The sequence below is a fragment of the Leuresthes tenuis genome, unplaced genomic scaffold (assembly GCF_036924035.1).
Source record: "Leuresthes tenuis unplaced genomic scaffold, fLeuTen1.0.hap1 SCAF_10, whole genome shotgun sequence".
NCBI classification, from domain to species: domain Eukaryota; kingdom Metazoa; phylum Chordata; class Actinopteri; order Atheriniformes; family Atherinopsidae; genus Leuresthes; species Leuresthes tenuis.
In genome coordinates, this window is record NW_027325364.1 from 3,539,748 (window position 1) to 3,567,563 (window position 27,816).

Consider the following 27,816-nt stretch of genomic DNA (forward strand, 5'->3'; position numbering starts at 1 on the left):
TCTGGCGAACCACTGAAGCCATCTAAAACGAATGGAAATAAATTGAAGGGTGAGTGTGTGTATGTGCGTGCACAAGGAAGAAAAAGGAGGAGAGAGACACTCCGCTCTGCACAAGGTGAGTGACAGGCGTGAATATTTAACGCCTCTCGACGTCTCAGAGGTGACAGATATCAACACGTCAGTCTGGCCTTGGATCCATTCACAGCTGCTGCGTTATTGGCACAATTAGACAGGGAGAAGGCTCTGATTAATTGAACTGGGCTCTCCGTTCAGTCCTTCCAGAGCAGCACAGGTCACTTATCTGAGTGTGCTCCATTCCTCTGAGTGATTACAAGCTGAAATACTAATGGCAGCCATGCACATTCGCCAATAAAGCTGCTCTGACTGGCCACTGGAAGACTCATGAGAATATGTCTGAGTATACAAAGACGACATAAATTATGCATCCTCCAATCAGAAAAAGTTTGGGACCGTATGGAAGATTTATATCTCATTGCGGGCTGTGTGACCCAAGATATTTCACATTTTGTTTTGTCATTTTCATTTAATTTGTCAGTATACATCAATTCTGTATTTCAGGCCTGTGACACAAGACAAAAAAAAAAGATAAGATTTCTGCCCAGTAATGCTTAATAACAATGTTTGTTAAGGATTTTCTCCATCTTTGTCCTCTTAATGGTTTGATACTATTGGTTTTAAAATCATTTCAGGAATCTGGAGAAATTTCAGTGTGTAAAGGGCACGGGTGGAAGATTAAATTGGACTTAAATTGTTCTCCGACCCCTCAGACGGCGCTGCATCAGCAACCGTCATTCATCAGTAGCTGATAGACCCACATGGACAAGGGATTACTGTGGGAAACCTTTGTCAAGCACCACAATACAGAGTTCCACTCACAACTGCCACTTCAAACTTTACTGCGCAAAAGAGACGCCTCATGTCAACCATCACAGTGGAAACGTGTGTCGTGATCAGAGAAATATGATAGTAATAGTGTGCCAGGTCTGTCACGGTTCGGATAGGTAGAGGTAGGACCCAGATGCAGTTCTTCCAAACGTAACAAGGTTTATTAACAAAAACAGGGAGCAAGAACAAAAAACAAGACAAGGCCAAAAAACATAAAGCGCGGCAGAGCCGGATCAAAAATACTTAACTATGAAACAAAAACGAGACTATGAATAAGCAAAGGAACACAAAACAAGACTGAGATCGGGAAAAACGAGACTTATCTGTGTGGCAAGGCATAAAGTGAGGTAAGGATTCTGCAGTGACTGAAAGGAAACCAGAAGACTAAATACTGTGGAGGGAGTGATCAGTGAATGAGGTGCAGCTGTGAACAATGAGCCAGGTGACTTGAGTGAACCGAGGTGGCAGGGGAAAAACAGGACTAGAACATAACTGAAACCATGATTAAACAAACTGTGACCGATAAAACATAGACTGAAAGAGCAGACTGTGACAAGGTCATTGTTGGAGGACATGGATGCCATGTGCTCCGGACCACAGACCAAAAGGATCATCTGTTATCAGCAACAAGTCCAAAAGCCAGGCCCTGTGATGGTATAGGGCTATATCAGTGCCCTTGGCACAGAAAAAGATTTTAGGGCAATATATGCAGCCTTCCGGACTGCATCTCTTCCAGGGACGTCCATGCATTTTTAACAAGACAATGTAAAACCACATTCTGCACAAACTTCCTGCCCCGACCAGAGAACGTGTGGGGAATTATGAAAGGAAAAATGCAAAAATAATCCCTGACTGCGGCACACCTGAAGATGTGTTTGCAGGAAGAATAGGACTAATACTCTTCATCACTTAGTACCACCGATACCAGAGCATATTTTCAAGTATTATGAGAGTATTTAGAATTATATTATTTTTCCAAACTGTCCCAACTCTTTGCTGTTTTGGGGTAAGAAGAAAGAGGAAGATGAGAGTGCAGCAAATTGAAAGTACAATCAAAATATAAAACAACTGTATTAACACTTACACCTGTGCAGACCCCTCTGCACTTCCATCAGGCGCTGATCTGCCACAGTTTAGAAAGGACACCTGTACAGACCCCTCTGCACTTCCATCAGGCGCTGATCTGCCACAGTTTAGAAAGGACACCTGTACAAACCCCTCTGCACTTCCATCAGGCGTTGATGTGCCACAGTTTAGAAAGGACACCTGTACAAACCCCTCTGCACTTCCATCAGGCGCTGATCTGCCACAGTTTAGAAAGGACACCTGTACAAACCCCTCTGCACTTCCATCAGGCACTGATGTGCCACAGTTTAGAAAGGACACCTGTACAAACCCCTCTGCACTGCCATCAGGCGCTGATGTGCCACAGTTTAGAAAGGACACCTGTACAAACCCCTCTGTACTTCTATCAGGCGCTGATCTGCCACAGTTTAGAAAGGACACCTGTACAAACCCCTCTGCACTTCCATCAGGCGCTGATGTGCCACAGTTTAGAAAGGACACCTGTACAAACCCCTCTGCACTTCCATCAGGCGCTGATGTGCCACAGTTTAGAAAGGACACCTGTACAAACCCCTCTGCACTTCCATCAGGCGCTGATGTGCCACAGTTTAGAAAGGACACCTGTACAAACCCCTCTGCACTTCCATCAGGCGCTGATGTGCCACAGTTTAGAAAGGACACCTGTACAAACCCCTCTGCACTTCCATCAGGCGCTGATGTGCCACAGTTTAGAAAGGACACCTGTACAAACCCCTCTGCACTTCCATCAGGCGCTGATCTGCCACAGTTTAGAAAGGACACCTGTACAAACCCCTCTGCACTTCCATCAGGCGCTGATGTGCCACAGTTTAGAAAGGACACCTGTACAAACCCCTCTGCACTTCCATCAGGCGCTGATGTGCCACAGTTTAGAAAGGACACCTGTGCAGACCCCTCTGCACTTCCATCAGGCGCTGATCTGCCACAGTTTAGAAAGGACACCTGTACAAACCCCTCTGCACTGCCATCAGGCGCTGATGTGCCACAGTTTAGAAAGGACACCTGTACAAACCCCTCTGCACTTCCATCAGGCGCTGATCTGCCACAGTTTAGAAAGGACACCTGTACAAACCCCTCTGCACTTCTATCAGGCACTGATGTGCCACAGTTTAGATTTAAAAGCACATTAGCATATACATGGTCTAATAACTGACCTACCGAGTCTTGGGAGGTAGACTATGGTTTTTACACAGCCCTGTTCCATTTCTGATGGTGTGCTAAGTGGTGTTATAAATCAGCAGCTTTGTGACATTTTCTTTGTGCAATCAGTGTATGATGCAGAGTTAAAAAAGCTGAAGAACAGTACCCTCTCCTGGCCTGAAGAGCAAGATGAGATTTTACTCACAACGGCAGCAGATGAGATATCTTTGCTTGTGACGCCAGCACACAAACTTGTGAACAAAAATAGTCCCGCTAATCAGAACTAACATACTGCTGTTCCTATTTTAAGTGGTCTGAGAAGCAAGTGAGGACGCAGAGAATAAAAGTAACAAGCTCACTCCTCTTCCTCCACAATTAAATCCTGTGCTTGTTTCACAGTAAAGCTGCCAGCTGGTGAAATACTATACCTCTAAAACATCTCAGGCTACACATATATGAGCTTAACACAGGCGCTTTAATGTTTAATTCAATAAAAAATGCACATAGGCGGTAACTGCAGTTTACACAAATCTATTCAGGAAAAATCAACACTGAAGCACTTTGAATTTGCTATCTGTAATGTTTTATTGATGAATAACCAATTAGCATACGTCTAGGAGTTTTGTACAACTCAGCTGCAACACAGTGTCGGGAGATGCTCTCTGTAGTCTGCTTTTAATGTAATAAGTGTGCCACCTTGATTCTGGCTCATAGCAGCAGCATACAGTATGCAAAACTAAATAAAAATAAAATAAATCCAATGAAAGTACCTAAACCAACACCTTTTTCATCCTGTTTGTGATAGCTGGGATGGAGCCGGAGCCAATCACCAGCTATCTCGGGTATGAGAGGCGGGTACACACCAACAATTACTCTAAAATCTAAATGTAGTAAAGTCAGAGCTTAATTTCTTAACTTACGCCAACTTAACTTCCACAGTTTCCCTTTTTTCACTCTGTCTCTCACTGTCTGCGGGTCTGTTCAGGCTCTTATACACCAAACCAACGTCAAGAACCACTGGTGGCAAAAGGGAGATTTGGTGTCTCCTCAAATGGCCAGCATTAAAAAAATAGCACATAAACACACTGTAAAGCTCCATCTAAACTCCATACTATTGTGTATATATTCAGTATATATGAAGCTTACACCTGCACAAGAGGTCATAACTTTGCAGAATGAAGCAGAAGTTTTAACATTGTTTAATAGGAGAAACTGTCCCGTCTGTTGGTTTTGTTAAGGGTTTAGTTCCTGGTTTAAGTCATTAGTTTTGTCATGTTTTCCTTTGGTTTGCCTTGCTTTGTCATTAAGTTCACTCCCTTCACCTGAGCTTTCTCCCCCATCACTAATCACCTCCCCTCAGTATTTAAATTCAGTATTTAAAGTTTACCATGTTTCTCATAGTCATAGTCAGGTTTTGTTTTGTCAGGTTTTTTCATAGTCCATAGTTTTTTCTTCTGTTTTTGTCAAATAAATCAAGTTTTACTTTGAAATACCTGCATCCGGGTCCAACTTTCATCACACCGCAGCTTCCCACCCATTCATGACAGAAACAGAAAATGTCAATGATGCTATGTTTGAATAAACTCAGCTCACTATCAGTTTAGTTTTTGGTATTCTGCATAGTTCTAGCTCAGGTAGGTGTTCAATTTAAACTAACAAATCATACGGATCATCTGGAGCTTCATGCATCAGGAAATAACACAGTTAACTTTGCATTAACAGTTCATTCACCATGCTTAACAGTGAGCATGACTGAATAGATGCAAGAGACACAGGTTGATTTTATTTGTTGGCTTGGTCTGACAGAGCCTTTATTGAGTTGGCTGCAATTAGCTACTCTTTTGTACTAAAAGCTTTTCTAGGAGAAAAAAAAAGTGAGACTATACATGTCGTCCTTTTCAAACATAATGATTTTTTCTATAATTCACATTGATGAAATAGATGCGACTCAGTGCCGCACCAATGTGTGTTTACACACAGAAACCTGCTGGATGTTCACAGTATTGCTTGAATGAGCGAAGTGATCCATGGTGCCTTCTTGTTCTTTCACACGTGGATTCGGCTGTGTGAGTACCTCCATTACCAGTAATCGACTTCAACCTGCCATTCTGCTGCTATACTTACACTTAACACCACAAAATGGACTGTTTGGAAAGAGCTACTGTCAGTCCTGACAAATGCAGGACAAACTACGTTAAAAAAGAGAGACTGTATACTTAAACTAATTTAAGTATACAGATGACTGATAAGTGGCTTTTCTTTCCAACATAATCCACATCACACAGTGTGTGTTTCTCCTTTGAAGTTGCAGGCAGCACCAATACGATGCTGTCAGAACAATGCAGTGAATGGCGAAAAGATTCTCACAGGTTCCCACAGAATGAACAACAGCCCTTGAAAATCAACCCCAAAAAGTGAGCCTCGGGCAAACTCAGGAGTTTGGAATAGATTTGGATATATTTTCCCTCTCACTGACCTCATTTTAATAGTTATTAACAGAAAATGAGGGTCCTTTAAGTAGCACAAAGAGGAATTGTTTCACGACGGGCCACGCTCAGAGCACCCCTCTACATGCTACATATTGAAAAGTAAAACGTAAAGATTGTGACAGCTCACATTTTAATGAGGAGTGACCTATTCCAGTCTGTAAATAAAGCAGCAGCAACATTTTCAGAATCTGAATCAAACTGCCAATCATAGCTCTTTTTGTATATAATGTTGTTTGTGACAGATGAAGAAACCATACGGCCTTCCTGTAGTGTGCATTGTGACTGTACCATAGTACATCATAGAAAATGGCGTGTATGGATACTGTATAATGATGTATATAGCACAGTAAACCTTTTACTGTATTTCAGTTACATCTTCTGAGATGATTTAAGCTTCCTCTGGCATATGAAGAATACCTGAAACAAAGGTTTGTATTTTCTCACGACTAATCCTGATCCAGAAATAAAAGAAAGTTGAATATGTGTTTATGTTTATGCATTTAGCAGACGCTTTTATCCAAAGCGACTTACAGGTAGGGTAAGGGGGCCTTGCCCAAGGACACCTACTGGAGGTAATACCTTTCATGCAGGGGATTTGAACCCAGGTCTCCTACATGGAAGGTGGCAATCATACCACTATCCAGTCCCTATATATATATATATATATATATATATATATATATAATATAATATATAATATAATCTATATGTGTAGCAGATGCTGTTTGTCTGCCTGTCAGCTCGAAGGGTTAAAAAACGTTTATTGTGATCATCTAAAGCCCAAAATATGTGAGTCAGTGGCTCCTCGGTGTGTGGGGCACAGTACCTCCTCCTGGTCCAACATGTAGAGCTGATTTCCGGCGCTCACACGAAGACGGGGGTTCCAGCGGTCGTGGGCTGAGCGGTCGGGCGGGGGGCGGTCGTAGATGGGGCGCTCGTGAAAGGAGCGGTTGTAGGAAGGGCGGTCGAAGGAGGGACGGTCGAAGGAGGGACGATCGAAGGCGGGACGATCAAAGGAGGGACGGTTGTAGGAGGGACGATCGTGAGAGGAAAGGTCATAGGAAGGAGCGTGGAAGGAGTGTGCGTGGGTGCGATGATGGTGATGATGATAGGAGGGGGGGATGGCACACCTTGCATCTGGAAAGGAGAAAGGAAGGAGAGTTTGGTGGGAGGGGTAGGGAGGAGAGAGCAGGGAAAACAAGGTCAGTTAGGATCATTGGTAAGAGGGTTGAGATGCTGTCCTCATAACATCTGCGGCGGGTGGAGTTAGTGTGTTTAGATTGCTGAGAAATCATCAGATCTTTGTTCAAATGAATTCAAGCAGACCACTGAGCACAGCGTGCCGGAAATAATACCTGACAGGGTGTGGAATACTATTAAGAAGAAGAAGAATGATAACAAAGACTTGTTAAGCAACACGCCCAAAGTGGTTTAAAGAAAGTAGGATGATATGTGCAGTGATGGGACTTTAGAGGTTAAGTTAAGCCAGAGTTTAATCAAAGCAGTTACCTTAACATTAGCAAGCTCTGTCAAAAAGTTGCTCAGTCCAGAACAGAAGCCTAAATGCACAACACAAACTGCAATTATTTCTTTAAAATCTTTTGCATATGAGAACAATGACATACAGTATGTTAAACTAGAGGCACAATAAAGTGTATCCTACTGATCTCTATCTTTACTCTAAGCCTATCATTTCCTCTCATTCCCTATTTTGGCCAAACTGAACGAATGATCTGAGCTGTATCAGCCTTTTAATCCAACATCTAATCACATTTATTTTCAACATTTGCATGTTGAATTAAAGGTTAATACTCACACAAAATATCTCACAATATCACAGCCATTAAAGAGTTGACCGACTGGTTGGAGCAGTTTCAGTTTCATTGGGCTTGTTATAACATGCTTTAAACTAGGGAACTACAGTTCCCTGGTCCAGCCCATACTTTTACAACCTTAATCCCATTCATACAAATACGACACAAAAAAAGAAAGAAAAAAGATCTGGAATCACTCCAAAGTCAAATAAAACAAGGGCCCATCACACAAAATCAGTCATTCTTTCATTTATAGGAAAAGAAAGATTGTGACTCTGCAAACCCATCCTTTGGATTTAACAGCGCCCCTCTCTGTTAGTTTTATGGTCATGGTTAAAAATGATAATAGTTTAATTGAACAAGTCCTAGTTCTGACTCGCCACCATAATCCAATCATCTGGTCCTTGGCCTGCGGCTGTTCTGTCCACCAAAATGAGCAGAAATCTGATATCCTGCTGACAGACAGACAGAAAAGCTGAGCTATAGTCTTCTGCGTAATCTCTGATTCCAAGGATCGTTTTAGAAGAAACAATCAGATGAAGGCGATATCTGAGGGTTCCTGTCTGTGCCTCAGATTACTGAAGATAGCGATGTTGATCTTGGGCTCTTTTAGCAAGGAAGGCTCCTGGTTCAAGCCTCAGCTGAGACCTTTCTGTTTGCAGTTTGCATGTCGCTCCTGTGCAAATGTGGGTTGTCTACGGTACTCTGACCTCCTCCAAAGATCTGCATGTCAGGTTAACTGGTCATTCTGACTATTTGATATCTTATAGATGGTTTCTAAAAGACAACATTTCGTACATGTAACTGCACATTTCAGTTTTCAGCCACACATACACAAAGCAAACATCACGTGGCGGTTCTCTCTTCTCCTTCACTTCCCTTTTCCTGCTTCAGGCTGGAGGTCCAGAACTCTCCAGCCGTTAAAAACATTGCCAGCAGACTGATTTTATTGTCCTTTTAAGACTGGAAAACGAGACAAACGATCACTCCAGGAGCATCTCGATTTGTATTTTCTCGTTATTTCACTGAGCTGTTTTTCATGTGAAGAGAACTCACTGAATTTCAAATAAATTCTGAAGCAAACCTTCAGGAAAAAAAAGGTTTCCGCAGTGTGTGAGTCAGTGGAAGTAACACTTCCCCTGCGGCTTGCACCTCGTGTTCCAATGAAAAGTCAAATTCACACTTACAACATCTGGAGGCTGTACTACAAAGCTGGGGTGAATGCACATTTTCACAGAGTCATATATACTCACAGGCAAGGGGGGAGAAAAATGCTGTTTATTTGACCCTGTGCACACACACGCTTTTGAGTGTCAGATTGCTGTCACTTTATGCCCTGGCAGTGACCCTCCGTGCACATCATTTTCTGTCTTTCTCTTACACATAAAAGAAACAGATCATGGGGGTGGCTTGTTTAAGCTCTACACTCTATCCTCCTGAATCTGAAGCAAGAAAAGCTCTTTGCTCACAGCTCAACACGACACGTACCGCGTGTCATAACCGATTACCTTTCTGCATCATCATTTTATACGTTCTCCCCCACGCTGATGCAAGACAATATGTGGTTTCCACATCACTACTTTCTCAGAGCAGAAAGGCAACAATTGTGATGATATAATAGCTCAGTTGATCTTTGAGGTTCTTGGATTAATTATGAATCGAGCTGCTGAAATATTAATGAGATACTAAACAAGAGGAGTTAATTGATAATGACAAATCAAGGAATGAAAAGAGTTAAATCGTGCGGAGTGATCACATCGTTTTCATCTCAACATGCCGGGAGACTTTTGCTTAAGGACACTTCAATCTCACACGACTGATCTTTAAGAATGTAGTTGCAGCTCGTTCTGATATGGGAGGAACGCAGAGCTGGCATTTTATCCAGTCCTGTAAAGCCACATATGTACACATTCATATTCATACAAAAGCCAATTTGGAAAAATATTGTGAGGGAGAATGAATCATTAGGGTGGATAGAAGCTCAAGGCCAGGAATACAGACCAGTGCGATGTTCCTACATGCAAGCAGCGTTCATGGTAGAAAAAGCAGAAATGGGGTCCACGTGAAAACTGTAGCAGAGTGTAAGCTAATAACAGATATACACAGAAAATTCTTGACAGCACGTCCATAATAATCTACATAAAGTTAATCTGAATACACATGGTTGTGTGACATGATAAACCGTGAAATATGTCCATTTCAAGCAAAGACAGACTAAGAAAGTCTTCTGGAAATATTGTTGTTGGTTCTTTTTCTGCAGTGGATCAAACTATTTTCTTTAATTTTCTATTTTTCTAACACATCGAATCTAAACTAAGCAAACTACAACAGTGTTGAACACACAGGGTACCCCACAGCATCATTTTTGGACTTCTGCTAACAGCCTTGGGACACGTCGCAAGACACTGTAAGAAAAGCTGTAGAAGCTTTACGAATTACATTTATTTACATTTAACAGAGATTTTTGCCTAACTTTAACCAGTTATTTTTCCATCCATCCATCCATTATCTGCTGCTTCTCTGGGGGTCCCCGGCCACTTCCTCCAGCTCTTCCGGGAGGACCCCAGGCCAGCCGAGAGACATATTCTGGGTCTTCCAGTCTGCCAGAACGTGGCGTCCAGGAGGCATCCTAACCAGATGCCCGAGCCACCTCATCTGGCTCCTCTCAGAGCAGAGGAGCAGCGGTTCTACTCCGAGCCCCTCCCGGGTGATCGAGCCTCTCACCATATCTCTAAGGGAGAGCCCAGACACCCTGTGGAGGAAGCTCATTTCGGCCGCTTGTATCCGTGATCTCGTTCTTTCGGTCACTACCCAGTTACTTTTCATGTTTGAAGAAGCATCATATAGCCTACTGAAGACAGTAAAGAAGACTCAAACATGATCCATTTCAACATTCTTACACAGTCCATGTTAGCTGCTTATGTGTCAGCACATTAAAATAACGTTTTTGTGCTCTGCCACCACAGAAAGATATCTGGCAGTATGCAGATGTAGTGCAGTAGTGCCTCAGAAAGTGTCTGTAAAGAGGTCAAATATGTGCTGAAAAATAATACGAAGCGATCCTGAAAAACATCAGTATGTGACTACTGGGCAATGAAGATGTGTTCTTAAAGCAGAGGTGGCTTACTTGGACAATAACCAACTTTTAATTTGCCCTGACAATAACATATAAGACCAACTTATAGCTCCTCCTGGTGCTCCTAAAATGATTTGCCAGAATCCACAGTGCCCGAGTGAAATAAACCCACTAACCAATACCATTGAAAGCCACTTGCATGACAGTCTCCTCTGCAGGGATGGGCTTTATAGGCAGAGATTACACTGTTCAGCCATAGCATTATGACAGCCAGCCTGATATTGAGTAAGTTCTCCTTTTTCCACCAAACAGCTGTCGAGGCATGGGCTCCACCAGACTTCTGAAGGTTTCCTGTAGTATCCAGACTTAAGCTGCATTTCCCCAACATAAACCTTTTCCAGTAACCAGGGTTGTTATGGGGCTCGTTGGCACTCTTCCTCTGGCTCCTGTGTTTCAACTGCAGGAACCAGGGGCTGAAAACAGCTCAAGTGGTGAAATGTCAGTGCTGGAAGGGGCCTTGGTAGGAAGTTAGTACTTGTAAGACTACCATGAACCCGTGCTCTGGTCTGAACAGTGGCAGTAGTAACTAAAATGTGATTTAGAGCAATAAAACATTCATCTCTGATTGCTTCACCGTGGTTGTGCACTAAGACGCAAATAAACACAGCCCAAAAACCCATAAAAGGGTGCATCATAGACCGATTTTGATTTATACAGCTGGAGCAGACTGGTTTTACTGTCAGGTTAGGCTAAGTACAGTCGGCGAGTGCAGCAACACACTAAAATGGACTTTATTACTTTATCTACTCTTAACCTTACAGAGCATGGAAATACAACAAATCCAGGGCTAAAATAGTCTTTTATCTCCAAAAAAAAGCAGCTTCGGAGCCCCAAGAATCAACACAGAAGGAGGACCTCTAGCATCGGTTTTTAACATGCTGGGTATACTTAGTGAAACTCTGTATCTCTTGTGTCTTTATCTAACCAGGTGCTTTTGGTTCATAAAGCTAAACAGGAAACTGTGTCGCCAAACCCTGACCAAGAAGTTGTCATTCCTGAAGGCAAACACACAGCAACTGAAAGGAAGCTACGATTGGATGGAAACAGCGTAATGATGCAGGCTTAAGATGCTTTGGATTTTAATCCATTTTTTTATCTCTGTGGCTTTACCTAATCTCATCTAGTCCTCCTTATGAGGATTTTGACCTTTGGTCATAAAAGTCCAGAATGACGTTTGCTGTGTGTGCTATTTCTGTATCATATTGTCCAGGTGGTTACAAAAGGCTGACGACACCTGCATCTGAAGCCAGAAGCCCTGACAAAATGGCAGTAATTGTAAGTCCACTGTCTCCTCCGACTCCTCTGAGTCAGTGTTAGAAAACAAATATTCTCTCAGCAATTTATAAGTTTTGACTTGGAGCAAGTAAAGTCAGTTTCTGCAAAATATTTCTAAACTGCAATCAGGTTTGGAGATGGGAACATAAAAGCTTATTGCATTTCAAAAAGTGTCTCTTGTATGCAGAGTCCCAGGCTGTGCAAGTTGGCCTTGTGGTTTTGCAGCTAACTGAATGGTATTTGCTGAAAGACTAAAACAAAATAGCCCACAGCTGGAGGGTTTCATCATTAGAGTGCAGATCCCACACTAAGGTTCTAGTTTGCACCAAGCAGGGTTGCTTCAGTGTGAGCCTCTTAGCACCACCCATTCACATTATTTTATCTTTAAGTAGAGACACTCGTGGTCATTTAGGATTGCGATGTTTTCTCTAATTCTTGATGCGTGCCGTCAACTTAAAGCCAAACTGTAAACAGAGATTTCATGGATGCTGAGTAGAGGCACAATGATTCACTGGTAATTTTATCACAAAGCTCAGGGGAAATCAAGCACTGTGTGGCATGCGGTCTCCAAAAAACAACTAAGCCCCTGAATCCAAACTTTGCAACTGTGCAGTGCAAAGTCATGATGCTGAAATATTCACCATGGGATAGAGGCATGAGTCATCCACAGCCCAATCTGCACTACTTTACTGTAGGCCTACCTCTCCACCCTGAGGCTGCCCATTAAGGGCCTGTGAAGCACAGTGGACAGAATTTCAATGAGCACACTCTTTCTTCTGTTTGTCCGTTTGTACGCACAGGGTGCACAGGCGCTGCTCTGGGTTGCATGAATATACTTTAACGATTTAGCACAGGCAGAAATGCTGAGATGCCTCTTTTCCCTGCTCATTTTACTCTGTCTTTCATTTGCTCTCTACAGTCTGCTCTCTTCACTTCTTGCTCTGCCTTTGTTCCACTCTTCCTTGCCTCTCTGTGGGCTCTTTTCCTTTTTCTGCTGTTCTTAGCAGTTTACAAAGAAGAGTGCCATGCACCAATCGGATGACTGGTCAGCCTCAGTCAACGCTGTCATTACTGAAACCCGACAGACCTAATGTTGATTTATACACATCGCTGATCTGCAAAACAGCGCTAAAAATAAAGCTTGCAATATCCCCGGGCCACCCGGGGAAGATAATGCACTCCTGCGAGCATAATGAACTGAAGCATCTTACTTTATAAGCAAGAAAACCACACATAATGCATATGCCATTACTATGACCTCAGCTGCACCACTGCCACACAGTACTGCATGTGAATGGATCACTACAAAGTATAACGACAGAATGAAGGTGCATTTTCACCCAGCATGAATATACAGATGAGAACAGATGCAGCGCTGCACTTTGGCAAGTTGTGATTGAGTGCTGCATATGTGCAGAACAGTAGGCTGCTGTCAGTGCTAAGTCAAGTGTCAGCAGAAGGGGTCACACAGGCTCAGAAGTCTGAGGCTCGCAGCTGAATGATGCCTCCAGTTGGCTGTATGCTGCTAGGGGAAACTTCTCCCCCTTAAACTCATTTAAGGGGGAGGATGAGATGAAAATGCAGTGCAATAGACCTTATTCCACACAGAAAAATGCAGCTTTGCTTCATTAAAAGGTAATAACTGCTCATTTTCCCATCCATAGCTCAGAATTACCCAAATATATCTGCGGGGGGTTGATAAGTTTGCTGATCAATACCAGTTACTCAACGATTACCTCATGGGGTGGTCAGACCTCTTGCTTTCAAAACTCGATATCTGGCTGGCGTAATTTGAGCGCTCACAATCTCATCTCCTCCTTCTCCACAGCTACTCTCTGCAGATAGCTGCAGGTTGAGCTGCTGAACAGTTCCAAAGCTGTTACAACCTTTTCATCGTGACACTAATTCTGCGTCAGACATTTCTGTCGGCTTTTCTGAGTTATCTCCACTGGAAAAATGTGACTATTTTCTGTGTTTCCGTGATCTGAGGAAATCTGGTTATTACTTAAAGTTGTGTCAATGATCATGTAAATATTTTTGGAATAATTATACTTGATGTAATTAATTATTAATTAATTAATTATTGTAGACTTGGACAAAGTCACTGGACACTTCAGGACCTGTTTCTGCCATTTTGATGAAGCATTTGATACGTTTACATTTCTCCAGGCCTTTTTATGATTAAATAAGTCAAAATAAAACTTTGCTATTCAACACAATCAATCAGGAAATGTGAAAAAGGTGCAGTTATTTATAAAAATATGTGCAAACATAAATGGACATACAGTACATGTAAAAAATTCTATTCTTCTCATGAATCTGAAAGGTCTGAGCTCCTTTATTCTCCAACACAGCCTGAACCCTCTGAGACCAGCTTTCTGTCATTTCTTTAAGGAGTCTTCAGGAATAGTTCTCCAGGCTTCTTGAAGGACATCCCAAAGCTCTTCTTTGGATGTGGGCTGCCTTTTGTTCCGTTCTCTGTCAGATGATCCCACACTGCTTCAATAATGTTGAGGTCCGGGCTCTGGGGAGGATTCATCCCTCCATAAGACCTGTTGCCACTGATTTTCAGTCCACTTCTTGTGTCGTTTGGCATAGCTCAGCCTTTTCTCCCCGTTTCCCTTCCTTAAGAACAGCATATTTCCAACACCGGTTCATCCTTTGAGTTAGGAGCCTTTTTTATGCTTGAATGATTCATAGGTCAGTGTTACAAGGCCTAACAGACAAAAAAAACACATTCCTCTTAAAATACTCAGGTACAAGGACAGAAAATGAGTGGAAAAGCAGAAAATGTCCCAAGAAAAACTTTGACAGACCTGTAGAAATCCTGGAGACACTAAAAAACTAGGTTTAAGAGTTTTGCACAGTTCTACGTCTATTTTTCGTTTAGTTACTCTGCATTTCCTCTTCTCTCTGAACTGAAAAGCACTACAGAAGAGTGTGTAACATACAATGAGGCATTGGAAAGATTTTCCCAAACTGCACAAACTGCAGAACGTGGCTCTCCCAGCCATGAATTGACATTAGACAGATGATTGAATTTTAAACAGAATGACACAGCGGTTCGCCTCTTTTGTGGTGCCAGAGGATACTTTTTTACATCTTCTTTCAACTGCACAGCAGGATGTAAGAAAAAAGAAACTCGGAGCAATAATGCATTTAAATTGACCACATGCCAGCACTCCCACACTACTACACAGCCCTCAAGTCCAATGCCAGTGTGTCATATAGTAACAGTTCTGTATCTGATTCAAAACCAGATGTGCATGATATAGAACAATCCAAGACTGATGCTGCTCATATTTTTATGGCTCCTGTGGAAGGTTGAACAATATATAAATTCAGCATCAATACTGTCAAACTAACTCAAATGCATGATACAGAAGGAAAACACGGTATGGTTCTCTGTTCCCGTGACTAATTAACAATAAAAATCTGTCCAGTAAAGCACAATTCACTCGTATTTAAGAGTTCTTCGATGCACTAAGAATTTAAATGAAATGAGCGATTTGGTTGCTAAAACAAACTAAACAGATCGAGGATGTGTGACAGTTTTTTCATTTAAAGGGAAACTCAAGAAGCAACCGCCTCTCCACTGGCAGTGGAGTTCTCGCAGCCCCTTTTTGCTGGGCCCATCTGCACCTCTCACCGCCTCCCACTTGCTGTTGTGAGGGACAGGCAACTGGCCCTATCCACTCTCTGGGCTTCTGCTGTGAGATTGCTACAGAGTGGGAGTGTCTATGCAGCTATCTCCCTGCTGGTTTATGAGAAATGTCTGCTCTTCAGATGCATTGTGTGCATCTCTTCTTAACAACATAAAGAGCGTCAGAAATGGCCTTACTACTGAGGAAAGGGACAATAACAATGCTGCCTGAGAGGCCACGAGGAGCTTCTTCTCCAGTGTTTGGTGCATTCAAATCAACTGCATAACATCAGACTTCAATTAAAAAGTAGATTTTCAGCATAGATGTTTGAATCCAGCGATTCTAATCTGCATGAAAAAAATGGTATAACCACCACAGGACACTAACAATCAGCCAGTCTGCATACAGGCAGGGATACAGCCATTGTCAGGCTGTTAATTGTATCAGCAATATCCAATACATTTACTTTTTTCAGCATTTCATGGCAGCTGAAGATGGCAGCTGATCCACTTATATCCTGAAACTCCAGTGAAACAGGTATGTTGGAATGGCTAAGCTTTAAGGATGCACAGGTACAGCTTATTGGCTACGATCAGTCAGTCAACATATCAATCAGTATAAGATCAGCTGCTGGCAGTGGCCGATATGTATCTGGTTTGTTTGACCATGTAAGAGCTGAAAATCTATTTAACTGGTCATAGTTTAAGTATGTATGACTTAATTTGTGCTATAAATGGCTGAAATCCTTTTTAAAGCATATTTCATTGTTTCCCTTGCATTAAAGTAAAAATAAATTACAAAATAATCAGCTGTTGGCCACCAACCATCGGTATCAGCCTCAAATTTTACAACTGGGGCATGCCGACCTAAGCTTATGTGTTGGCTTAAAATTAAATCAAATCAGGGAGATACGCTGGCTGAGAACGTTTGGTTAAGAAAAACACAAACAGCTTCCTTCAATGAAGTCAAGAAGACAAGGTGGTCAAATCCTGTATTGATCCATATAATCTGAAGAATTGCAACACAGTAGAAAAGACATATTGGAATGTAAATTTCTATGTAACAGAGCGACTGCAAACCAAGTGCACTGAGTGCTATTCACACCCTGCCATAACTTTAATATTATTGGTGACATTTTTAAAAATCCACTTGAAGCCAATGATGCAGGCAGCGATCTGTTTGATTAAACTAAAAAAATCCTCCTCTAAACCCACTTTGACCTGCTCAGAAGCAAGCAGATGAATAACGAAGCCAATAAGTTGCTGGTAAAATCATTTTAAAAAAGCTTAAGAGCCAGGTGCATGTTCCCAGAAGTGAGCGAGACCAAAACAGAGTCAAAAGGAAAGTAAAGTGCACTTCAACTAACTGGTAACGCTACATCATGTTACCAACTCAGTCTCACCAGAAATGGTGCAAACCAACATCCTAGCATCACAGTCCACGGTTGTGAACTGCAAGATGGTGATGTGTCCCAAAGCTGTTGTTTTCTGTCGGCAGAAACAGGGAAAAAATGCGTGATCTGGCTCAGGAGGACCGAGGAAAACCATGATATCTAACCATGTAGAGTTTTGTAATGACCTAACCATGTATTTTGTAATACTTACACTTAATTATATGCCCACAACATTACCCTGAACCATTCACAGATGAGAGCAATGTGGAGAAATAGGGAATTGCGAGTCAGAGGGAAGTCGAAAACATCCCAGATTAGTGCTTTATCCAACCCCCGATCGGTTGTGGCTGAGCTAATGTAGCTATTTCACAACCTGTAACCAGGTTAAACCCACAGAAACTTTAGGGTAGGCCAAGGTGGAAATAAATTAGGCTAAATTATCCCAAAAAGCAGGCACGAACAATATAGTTTCTTGCTTAATTCTTCTTATAAGACGCAGGATATCAACCTTTCCTTGGAGCTGATCTATATTTCCTTTATAATGCAACTTTTCTGAGTATGTCAACAAAAGAGTTCAATTGTCCAGCATATCAAATGAAACCAAAAACACTGTCCTATCCCTGTCACCATAATGAGCACAAGCTCAAGTGTTTTTTTACTTCTGTGTGTAACACAAGTACGAAACACTTGTAAGAAAACTTCCGATTCAGCCAACCTGTGACCAGCCAGAAGCTGTGATCCCCTTTGAATGTTTCCAACTTCAATCAACCCACTTCAACCTCGAGGAGAGCGATGCTCGATGAGAAGCAGGGAGGATGGGGGTGAAGACGTGCATGTGTGTGTGTGTGTGTGTGACATACAGAGTGGAAAGCTGGAGAGATAGACGGAGAGTATCTCACCTATCAGATCATTCACCCAGCCCTCGCACGGCGCATCCCGGGTTCCCCATTGCTCACCCAAAGCGTCCACACGGCGTCACTGTTGCTGCGCTGCTAGCGCCTTGAATCCGCCCCCAACTCCACCACACAGGAAACAAGGTTACAGCCCAAGAGATGTCACTTCCGAAACACCCACTCCCGCTCGCTTGCTCGCACTCGCTCCCTCACGCCCCCAGCCTATTGCCATGACAACCGAGAAAAGAATAGAATATAAGTAAGTGTTAAAGGGACAGAGGGGTGAGAGAGACAGGGAAAAAGAGGGATGGAAAGGGGGAGACAGAGAGGGGAGGACCGAGAGGCAGAGAGGAGAAATTGGGAAGAGTGAAGAAGAGGAATGGACTGAGATAGAGGTGAATGAGTGGGCGGGGAAAGGATGGATGACAGGAGAGAGAATGAGAAATTGAGAGCAAGAGGAGGCATGTGGTGGGATGTGATCGGGGGAAAGTGAAGAGGAGAGAGGTGTGGATGCTGTGAAGACGAAGAGAGAGAAATGAAGCGATCAGAGACAGGGAGAGGAAAAGAAGGAAGGAAGGGAGGAAGGAAGGAGAACACTTTTTTGGGAATAGGGAGCCCACATCTTGTTCCCATAGCAACACAGCCATCCATGAAATACTGACTTGTACCTCCTCTCACTCTCTTACTCTCTCTGTTTCTGTCTCTCCATCCCTCCCCCTCTCCCTTTCTCCTTCCATCTCTTAACTATATATACACACTCACCGTGAGCGTAAGTTGGCACTGAGCATGTATGCAGTAATCCAAGCTCTGCGACATTGTCAAACACATCAAAAGCTACCAAATATACCATCAATGTACTGCACCACATGAGCTAATCTGTCTTTCCACACTCACATCAACCGTATTTTGGGTCGCTCAAGATATTTCAAGGCTGTCTTAATACCATGCAAACGTTCCACATGTACATCACAAGAGTTATTGGTCACTGCAGTCAGTCTTCTTCTCCAAGCTGGCGGTGAACCAATACTTCCTAATGCAACTACACTGTAAAGGAGTGATGTATGGGGGGATTAATTACTGAACTCTTGTTGAAACACTTCCAAAGGCAAGAGTGATCCAAATGGCCACACTTGACTGTGGGCACAAAAACCCGTTTGAAGTGGAAAAAGCCCATTTCCAGAAAAGTTGGGAGGTTTTTGAAATGCAGCGAAAACTTCAAAATCAGAAGTTTGTTCATTCATTTGAACCTTTATTTTAACAGACACAATCAGTGTCTTCTCTCACCAACTTTCTCGTAATTAGAAAATGTAAAAAATTCCAGAATTTGTTTTTAACAAAACACGCAAATGAATTTGTTAAATTTTTAATCATTTGGGAACTGCACATACAAACTGTTTTCAGAGGAATCTGTGTCCATTCCTGCTGAATCCCAGATTCCAGCTGCTCAGCAGTCCCTGGTTGCTGTTGTCTGGTTCTCCTCTTCATGATGCTCCAACATCTGCAGCAGGAGACAGATGTGGACTGCAGGCAGGCAGCCGAGCTCACACACTCTGTGTGTATGAAGCTGCTGGAAGTCCTGCAGAATGAGGTCTGGCATCGTCCTGCTGAAATAACCACGGACCTCCCGGGAAAAGACGTCTCTCCAGACCTCCAACATCCAGCTCTGCATCAGTGGTACCTTCACCCAGATGAAGCCCTCCATGCCATGGACTCTGATGCAGCCCCAGACCATCACAGACGCTGGCTTTAAACCTTTCTCTGAGAACAGCCTGGATGCTCTTTCTCAGCAGTTTTTCCCAGAAGCAGCTGAAACGTGGACTCATCTGCCCACAGAACACGTGTCCACTGTCTTTCTGTCCATCTGAGATGAGCTGGAGTCCAGAGAACTGGGCCGTGGTTCTGCTCAGAGCTGATATAAGGCTTCCTGCTGGTGTGATACAGCTTCAGGTCACATTTCTGGATGCAGGACTGTGTTGTTTCCTCCTCCTGAGCCCATGTGGCTGTATTGATCATGGTGGCCTGACGGTTTCTCACGCAGTGCCCCCTGAGGGCTCAAAGGTTGCATCTGACAGAGGTTTCTGTCCTCGGCCTTTACAGATTTAGATTTCCCCAGACTCTCTGAATCTTTTCACCATATTATGTGCAGGAGATTTGAAAACACCAAAGCTATTTGTAATATTGCATCAGTTAATTAAACAAATTTATCATTAACTCTCTGACATAGTGCGACTCAAAATGATGATTTCTCACCTTTGCCACCCTGATCAATCACTGCATGAAGTAGACACGACTGGCTAATTGTAAAAAGTACAGAAAGTTATAATAATTATCTTCCCATTCTGGGCTGAAATAACACTAAAATAAAACGAGAGAATTTAGTTTAAAAAGAAGAAGAAGAAGAAGAAGCATCGCGTTGGAGGGTACTCAGTAGATTCAGATAATTAATTAAAGAGAGATGAATTTTCATTTAGCTTTAGTTGAGCTGCATGAACTCTGTGGATTGAGTCCCAGCTTAAAAACTGAGTCACAGGAAGAACTATTCCAGCTATAAATGATCATTTCAGGATAAATTCTTGGAATTCTTGGAACTTTTTTCCCATCAATCTGCTTTGCAAAGTAAAAACAACTCTTTCAGACCTTTTTCTGTAGATGCTATTTGTAGTCAGGTGCATTTAGGATGAATCAACACAAACTGATCAAAAGTTAAACTCTTCTGACATAACTGTACTGCTTGTTGAACAAGAGGCAACTGCTCAGCACAAGCAAATACTGTCCTTACAATGAAGCACAGAGGGGGTGCCAACAGTGTCACTGGGGTGATTGCAGGAATCCTGGAGCAGAAGGAGGGAAAGATGAATGCAGCCAAATACACAGAGGTCTTCATATTTTAGCCAACAGTCTATAAAAGTCAGCTGCAACTCCTTCAGGTCATGCTTTGACTGCTCAAACCAAAAAGAACAGCTGTTGGACCTGAAGAATGAATTTCAAAGGCACTTCAAGGCCCTGATATAACTGTCCAAATCCATGTAATTAAAGTCTGTAGAAACTTATGACACTTAAATAATAATTTCACTTGTAAAACTTAATCTTAAACCATGTTTTCACTGTTCTATATGTTTGAAAAATAAAATGTACCACACTGTTCATCTGAGTAACACTTCAAAATGGACTAAATAAAGTAAAGTTATATGCATTGAACATGTCAGCTCTGCACATGAGGTGGCCTGGAGGTAAAAACCAAAGTGCTGTATGTCTGAAAGGGAGGGGAGGGTGTAATCGATGTGGCCATCATCGCACCATGAATCTAAAGCGGTCCAACTTTCTGCACTAACTCCTGGCAGGCTCTTCTCAGTTACCCCTTTCCCAGCCTTTTCTCTCCTCCTCCTGCCCATCTGTTTCTCAGCCCCCCCATCCCTTCGCTCTCTGGCTCCCTCTCTGGCTTCTTACTCCTGGATATCTCTTTCTTTCCTCCAGGGTATATTTTATCTGTTCCCACCTCCGTCTCTCCCTTTACTTATTTCTACTATATCTTCCATCCTATTTATTTCCAGTAAGCATCTAAAAATGACATCGATTTCCCACAATCACAGGTTTAGCCTTTACCTTTCCACTCTCTCACTCCTTTATCCTCCAACCCACTTTGATTTTTCTTGATAAATCTCAATGTTTTTGAGTAGCTCCAAATCTAAAACTCAAAATCTATATTCTGATTTCACATCTCCTGACATGTGTCTTGGTCTCCTCACCAAATCCAAATTCTTTGTTCATTTATATTGGCATTATTGTAAACACACATGCAGGGATTAGCAGACTGCTAATAATAACAACATCGTGAACAATAAGTACAAAAACTCCCATCTGTTCATCTGTTGGATTTGGTTCTAGTACCACTTTCATCATTTGATAGCAAGACAACAGTGGTTCTAATAGCATGAAGGAAATATAAAGGTTTGATTTAATTATCAATGAAGCAGTCCGCCTTGTGTTCCAGGAGAGGATGATCTGGTGTCATCTTGACCCATTGCATGTCCTGGTAACCTCACACTAATGTTAAGTTTATTATGTTGCCACAAAAATAGAGGAAGCGAGTGAACAAAGTCGTCCTATGGGAACAATCACAGCATCAAATAACCTAATAAAGTCGTTTTTGGAGGCATTCTGAATTTAACAGCCCAAAAGAGTTGAAATGGTTCCCCACTGCTTGTTCAAAGCAGCTGTCTTACCCAACAGTGACAACAAGCATTCAGATTCAGCTGCTAGCTTACCCCCCAAGTGAGGCAGCAGAGTCCAGAAGAACTGCACGTTTACTCAAACTCTTCTTTTTTAATGAGGACCGCCCTGTTATACACATCATTAAGTAAGTTTATTCATAAAAATGTCACTTTTCTAAATGCAGCGTAATTAGTGCGAATGTCTGTTTTTTTACAGACGCTTCAAAAAGCAACACAGGATATCAGACACTAGGAGTTCTGCAGATAAAAGACAATGAGTGACCTAGTAAGGTGACTGATTCCACAGAAATACATCATTTCTGCCTAAATGGATGTAAATTGTACCAATGCTATTGGTGTGATATGAGGGCATGTCCTGCCAAGCCCGTGAAGACCCAGGTCACACTGTACTGCACGGCTGGTCTTAATTACTGACTAATCAGACGGGTGATTGAAGCAAAAATGCCCTGAGAAACACGCAGCACCAACCGGGACCAACCACAAACTGTGCAGCTGGTGTAGAAGATGGAAGAGTGAGAACAGTTTTACAGATATTGGGGAAAAATAGAAATTACATCCCCAAGTAGCCATAAATAACTCCAAATAATGGCTAATTTCGCTTCGTGGTGACTGAATGTGCTGCCCCTGAATGCCCACGTAAAGTTTGACAGCAGGCAAAACTGTCCCAATGAGTGCAGGAACACCTGGAGGCAAATAGCAAAGTTGACCTGTGACAGCTGTGCTGGAGCCTTTTCTAACAATACTCCCACAACCTTCTTTCGTTCCCTCATTCTCTTTTTGCATTTCTCCCTCACATAGCTAATGTCTGTTACCTCCTGCCACATGTCTGAATCAAAATGTCAAGTAAATAATTTCTTAAAAACTTTCCAAATGTCACAGATATAAAAGCTGACTTGTATTTCCATGAGGTACAGTCGATAAAAACGAGGAAAGTAGGAAGTCGTTTCCACCTCCTGAGAGATAAAATGCAGGATCAACAATGCAATAATGTCATGGCTATTTGGGATGAAAACAGAATCCCATTCATGGGAGAAGAAGCAACCCTTTCTTTACAGTCCTGGTGAGCAGAACAAGTGTCCAGACTGACTCTGCACTGAGGAACGCCTACATCGAACAACACACTGGGAGTTTCTCATGCCAAGTCTGTGGTAATCAAGTCATCAATCACATTACTTTTTATCTCCGGCTCTCTGATGGCATCAAGCTTTTTCAGAAATTGAATATTACTACAGTTTTGTGTGTTATTTCCAAAGCTGCTTGAATGAAAACTCAGCCCACTTTTCCTCTAACATACTCATTTTAGCTTCCTATGCCCCCTCATTTTCACATTTTCTCCTACAACGCCATCTTCTCATCTCTGACTTTTAATTTCTCTGCATTTAGCTGAAAACGGTCTGACGGACTCAGAAGAAAAAGCAGGTTGCTCTGCAGCCCCTTTCCACTCAGGGTGTGAATAAACAAACACTGTGGGGGAGAAATGAGACGGTGGACATCTCTCTGCTTGATTCAGACGTGGAGTCATGCCTCTCCACCTGGCTGTGAAGGTGAAATTGAATGTGCTGAGAGGGCCATTTTAGAGTGTTTGAACACTGCTTGTTTTTGGTGCAAGTGTGTGTTTTAACAATATACTCTACTGTTCAAAGGTTTGGGGTCAGTCAGCGCGGTTACATGAGCGCCATCAGATCGGATTAATGGCTAAATTACAATAAGATTGAGTTATTCAGCTCATGTTGACACCTCAATCCGACAGAAAAACAGATCTGATCGGTTTACTTGCGATTGAATTAAGACCCCGAGATACCTCGATCCAAATGCCCACTGAACGTGCATGTAAACGACAGTCTAACAACATCGAGCGTTCTGCGCATGCTCCACATTTTTTCCCGCGATCGATCGTCACCCGGAAGTCGAAGGAGACGATATTACTGTTGTTGCAGTCAGAAAGAAAGAAACAACGCGATGGAGAATGCGCCGTTGTGCATCGTCTGTGCCATAACCAGCTCATCACAGATGGAGAGGGACGCAGCTTCATCTCGCTCTGCGTTCGCCATCTTTCTGAATGCCTGAGTTTGTTGTTGTTGGTGGTGAAGACGTCAACAGGAAGTGGCTCTGTTAGCGATAGCTGAAATGGGGACAGCGCCACCTATCGTACCGGGGTATGACATGCTTTGTGCCAGTGATTCCATTCATTCACCGCCATATATCCAAGGATAATTACCCTCAGATAAGGAGCAGAACCCAACTGTAGCTGTAATCCAGTTAATCTCATCATGTAGACCCACTGACTTAGAAATGTCCTTATTTTTTCAATGAAGATTACATTAAATTAATCAGAAATACACTCTATACATTGTTAATGTGGTAAAAGACTATTCCAGGTGGAAACGTCTGTTTTTTTTATGAAATATCTACATAGCAACTATCCAGCAACCATTTCCAGCAACTCCAGTCTTCTCATGGTACATTGTGTTTGCTAATTGTCTACATTTCTACTAATTAAAATGCCAAAGGTCTGCAATGCTGTAATTGCTGCAAATGGAGCATTCTTTGACGAAAGCAGAGTCTGAAGAACAAAATTAATATTCCAAATAAAAATCATTATTTCTAATCTTCTCAATGTCTTTACTATATTTTCTATTAATTTTGCAACTCATTTGATAAATAAAAGTGTGAGTTTTCATGGTTCCTCAACAAAAACATAAAAGTGTGATAGATTATCAACCTGGAAATGCTATCATAACATTTTAAAGAATCCAGAGTTGCCAAACTTTCAAACTTTCGCTGCATAATTTCTTGACTTGTGAACGTCCCTCAAGCAAGACGTAATCACTTCCGTTATTGCTGACCTCTGCAGGTGCCATGAAGCACAGAGCAGGGACTGAGAAAGCAGAAATATTGATGTCAGCGACAGCTTAACGGTTGCCCGAGTCCTCTTGTAAAACTGCTTCACCTGTAGTTCGGCCTCTCAGCTAATTTCACTGAGTAATTACACAGAACCTGGCATTGCACGGCAATGTAATTATGTTATCTCCAAAGATTATTGATTTTTCTAAAGAATAATCAAAGTGTCACGGTGCTGTGGTGCAACAAATATAACTGCTGGACTGACCAGTACCATATTCTCTATGTATGTACGATATCATGTCACTCTTAACCACTCAAAGTTTGTCCAAAGATGTTTTAATGACGTCGTAAAAGAGTACGACAATAAGAATCCTTTTGTTTTCTAAGAATGAGCCACTGATATCTACATGTAAAGTCTGCCATGTTGCATTGCCATGTCTCTGCAGCAGCTTAAAATATGCCAATCAAAGGCTCTAGAGATGGTTATTTTGATGATTTATTTTGTCTTTTTTGATGTCTGTCGCATGTTTGGAAGGAGAGGGTGAGCCTGAGTCATTGGTGTTCAGTTGACAGTTGACCACATTCTGCAGATTCAAGAGTCATGTGACTGTGGTCATCAGGATCTATCTCTTAAACCCCTGTATTTCTAAACAAAGGCTCTATTTTAAAAAATGAGAGGATCTATATTATTAATAGGGACAATAATATTTGTAAGCGACCTGACATTCATGAAGTAAAAGTGCTTGTTTTCCAAATACAGGCTCATATTTTTATGTGACCGTAGAAAAGATTTACTTCATCGTCCTCAGTTAAATGGAAATTTACATGGACAACCCAACGGACCATTAAAATGCCTATAACAGGTCGTTTTCAGTAGGATTGAGGGCTGACATTATGTATGTGAGCCAGAATCAACAGACAAAGAGTTTCAAATAGTAGAAGAGAGAAAGTTGTCCCAAAAGACATCATACCTCAGGTAACAGCGGCTGTATGGGGGCCTGTATTACCTGTAGGTTTATATGTGATGCCAGCTATGGAATTACAACTATTGAGTTTATAATTATTAGCATATTTGGGATGTTCTTTCATGTTTCCTAAGCCAAAAGGCTGAAAAGACTGATCGGCCTGACCAATCACTCATAATACTACATAAGTCATGTAAAACTGTGTCGTGTGTTTTGTTATCTGACGCCACATTCATGCTCGCCGCAGCTGTCACTGCGTAAGCAAATAGCGACAACACAGAGCCATAACTAATTTTATTGATGCTCGAGGCATGAAGACTTACTGCCGTCTTCATCCAAGATAACAGGTGCTGCTACTGAGCAAATGGCACAGCGACACAGCAGGAAAAAGCACGAGGCGTCCTACTGGACGTGCACAACGAATACACAGTTAACTAGGCTAACTACTCCGTCTTACTTCTAGGTGATATCAGATGTTTAGGCAAGGCAAGGCAGGGCAATTTTATTTATATGAAATGTGCTTTACATAGCAGGAAAATAAATGACAGAATAAAAGGATGAAAAGATAAAAACGTGCAAAGACACGTAAAACAAAGCAAGACAATAAAACCTTCTATAACAGCAGGAACCAGAAGTAGTGCAAGATAGAATTAATAAAATGCTTTGGTAAGAAAAAAAAAAGATAAGACAAGTAAAAAGGAGATAATAGACACTCAAGAGTATCTGTAACTCTAACCATCATCACATTTCAAAGGCCTGACAAAACAAGAAAGTTTTGAGCCTTGATTTAAAAGTAGAAACATTTGGGGCACATCTGAGTGTTTCAGGGAGTTTGTTCCAGAAATAAGCAGCTCAATGTCTGAATGAGGCTTTTCCATGTTTTGTCTTAGGACTATAAACCGTTAGCAGTCCCTTTCCAGATGACCTCAGGGTTCTGGATGATTGATGGGGAATAAGGAGATTTAGCAGGTATTTTGGGTCCAAAACCATTTAGGGATTCGTAGACCAGCAAATTAATTTTAAATTAAATTCTCTCACACAGAGGAAGCCAGTGCAAAGATCTGAGAACTGGTGTGATGTGGTCGTATTTTTTGGTTTTTGTGAGTACCCGTGCAGCTGCATTTTGAACACGCTGCAGCTTTTGGATGGTTTTCTGTGGAAGGCTGGTATAAAGCCCATTGCAGCAGTCTAGTCGGCTCAAGATAAATGCATGGACAAGTTTTTCCAGGTCTGGTTTAGATAGAAGGCTTCTAATCCTTGCTATATTTTTAAAAATAGTAATATTTGCCACAATAATTGTCACTTTTTGAGCTCATACAGATGGACTCACTTGCAGCCCTTCCTTTTTCCCCAACATGCCACTGGGGCAGTAAGTGACAGGCTACAGAAACAGGACGACACATGACCTGCCAAAACAACACTAAAGTGCTCGGTGTGCCAGAAATCGAACAGCATGAACAGCCCTAATTCTTGCAATATTAAAATATAATGACACAGACCATTATATCTGGTTAGTTTCTAACTCTCTGTTCGAAACAGTCTCGCATGATGTTAAAGAATACAATGGTAATTAAATGGGCTGGAAAGTATGATGGATGGAGATCCCTAAAAATGAGATAAGTGTCTGTCAGGAGGCTAATATCTGTTTGCTTTGGTCACAACAATCTGAGCTTGTCAATTACTTTGTGGTAGAAAATGACTCTGTGAGATTGCATTGCAGCCATTTCACAGGCTCTGGTTGTAATGTTCTTGCTAAATAATGGATTGAATAGTAAAATTTTTGCCCCTTAATAATTTAGACTCACCAAGATGTGGAAGTAAGGGTTTAAAAGTATTGATATTTTCCTCGCAACTTCAGTTGACTAATCTTCAATGTTTTTACTTTATAACATACATTTTCTCAAGCAGTTGCCTACAGTTGCTGAGCCACAACACTGCGAGTGTCGCTGGAAGTGCAAGTCATGCTCGCCGAGCCCTGACC

General features: G+C 42.1%; 1 protein-coding gene across 9 annotated transcripts in view; it reads right to left on the reverse strand.

The window, feature by feature from the left end:
- The window catches only part of syngap1b (synaptic Ras GTPase activating protein 1b), a 166,353-nt gene that overhangs the window by 118,312 nt on the left and 20,225 nt on the right, over nucleotides 1–27,816 (reverse strand). For all 9 annotated transcript variants that reach the window (XM_072393604.1, XM_072393606.1, XM_072393610.1 and 6 more), the window contains exon 2: nucleotides 6,466–6,776. In XM_072393604.1, the coding sequence (XP_072249705.1) occupies nucleotides 6,466–6,776 (311 nt within the window). The remainder of the gene's footprint in view (nucleotides 1–6,465; nucleotides 6,777–27,816) is intronic.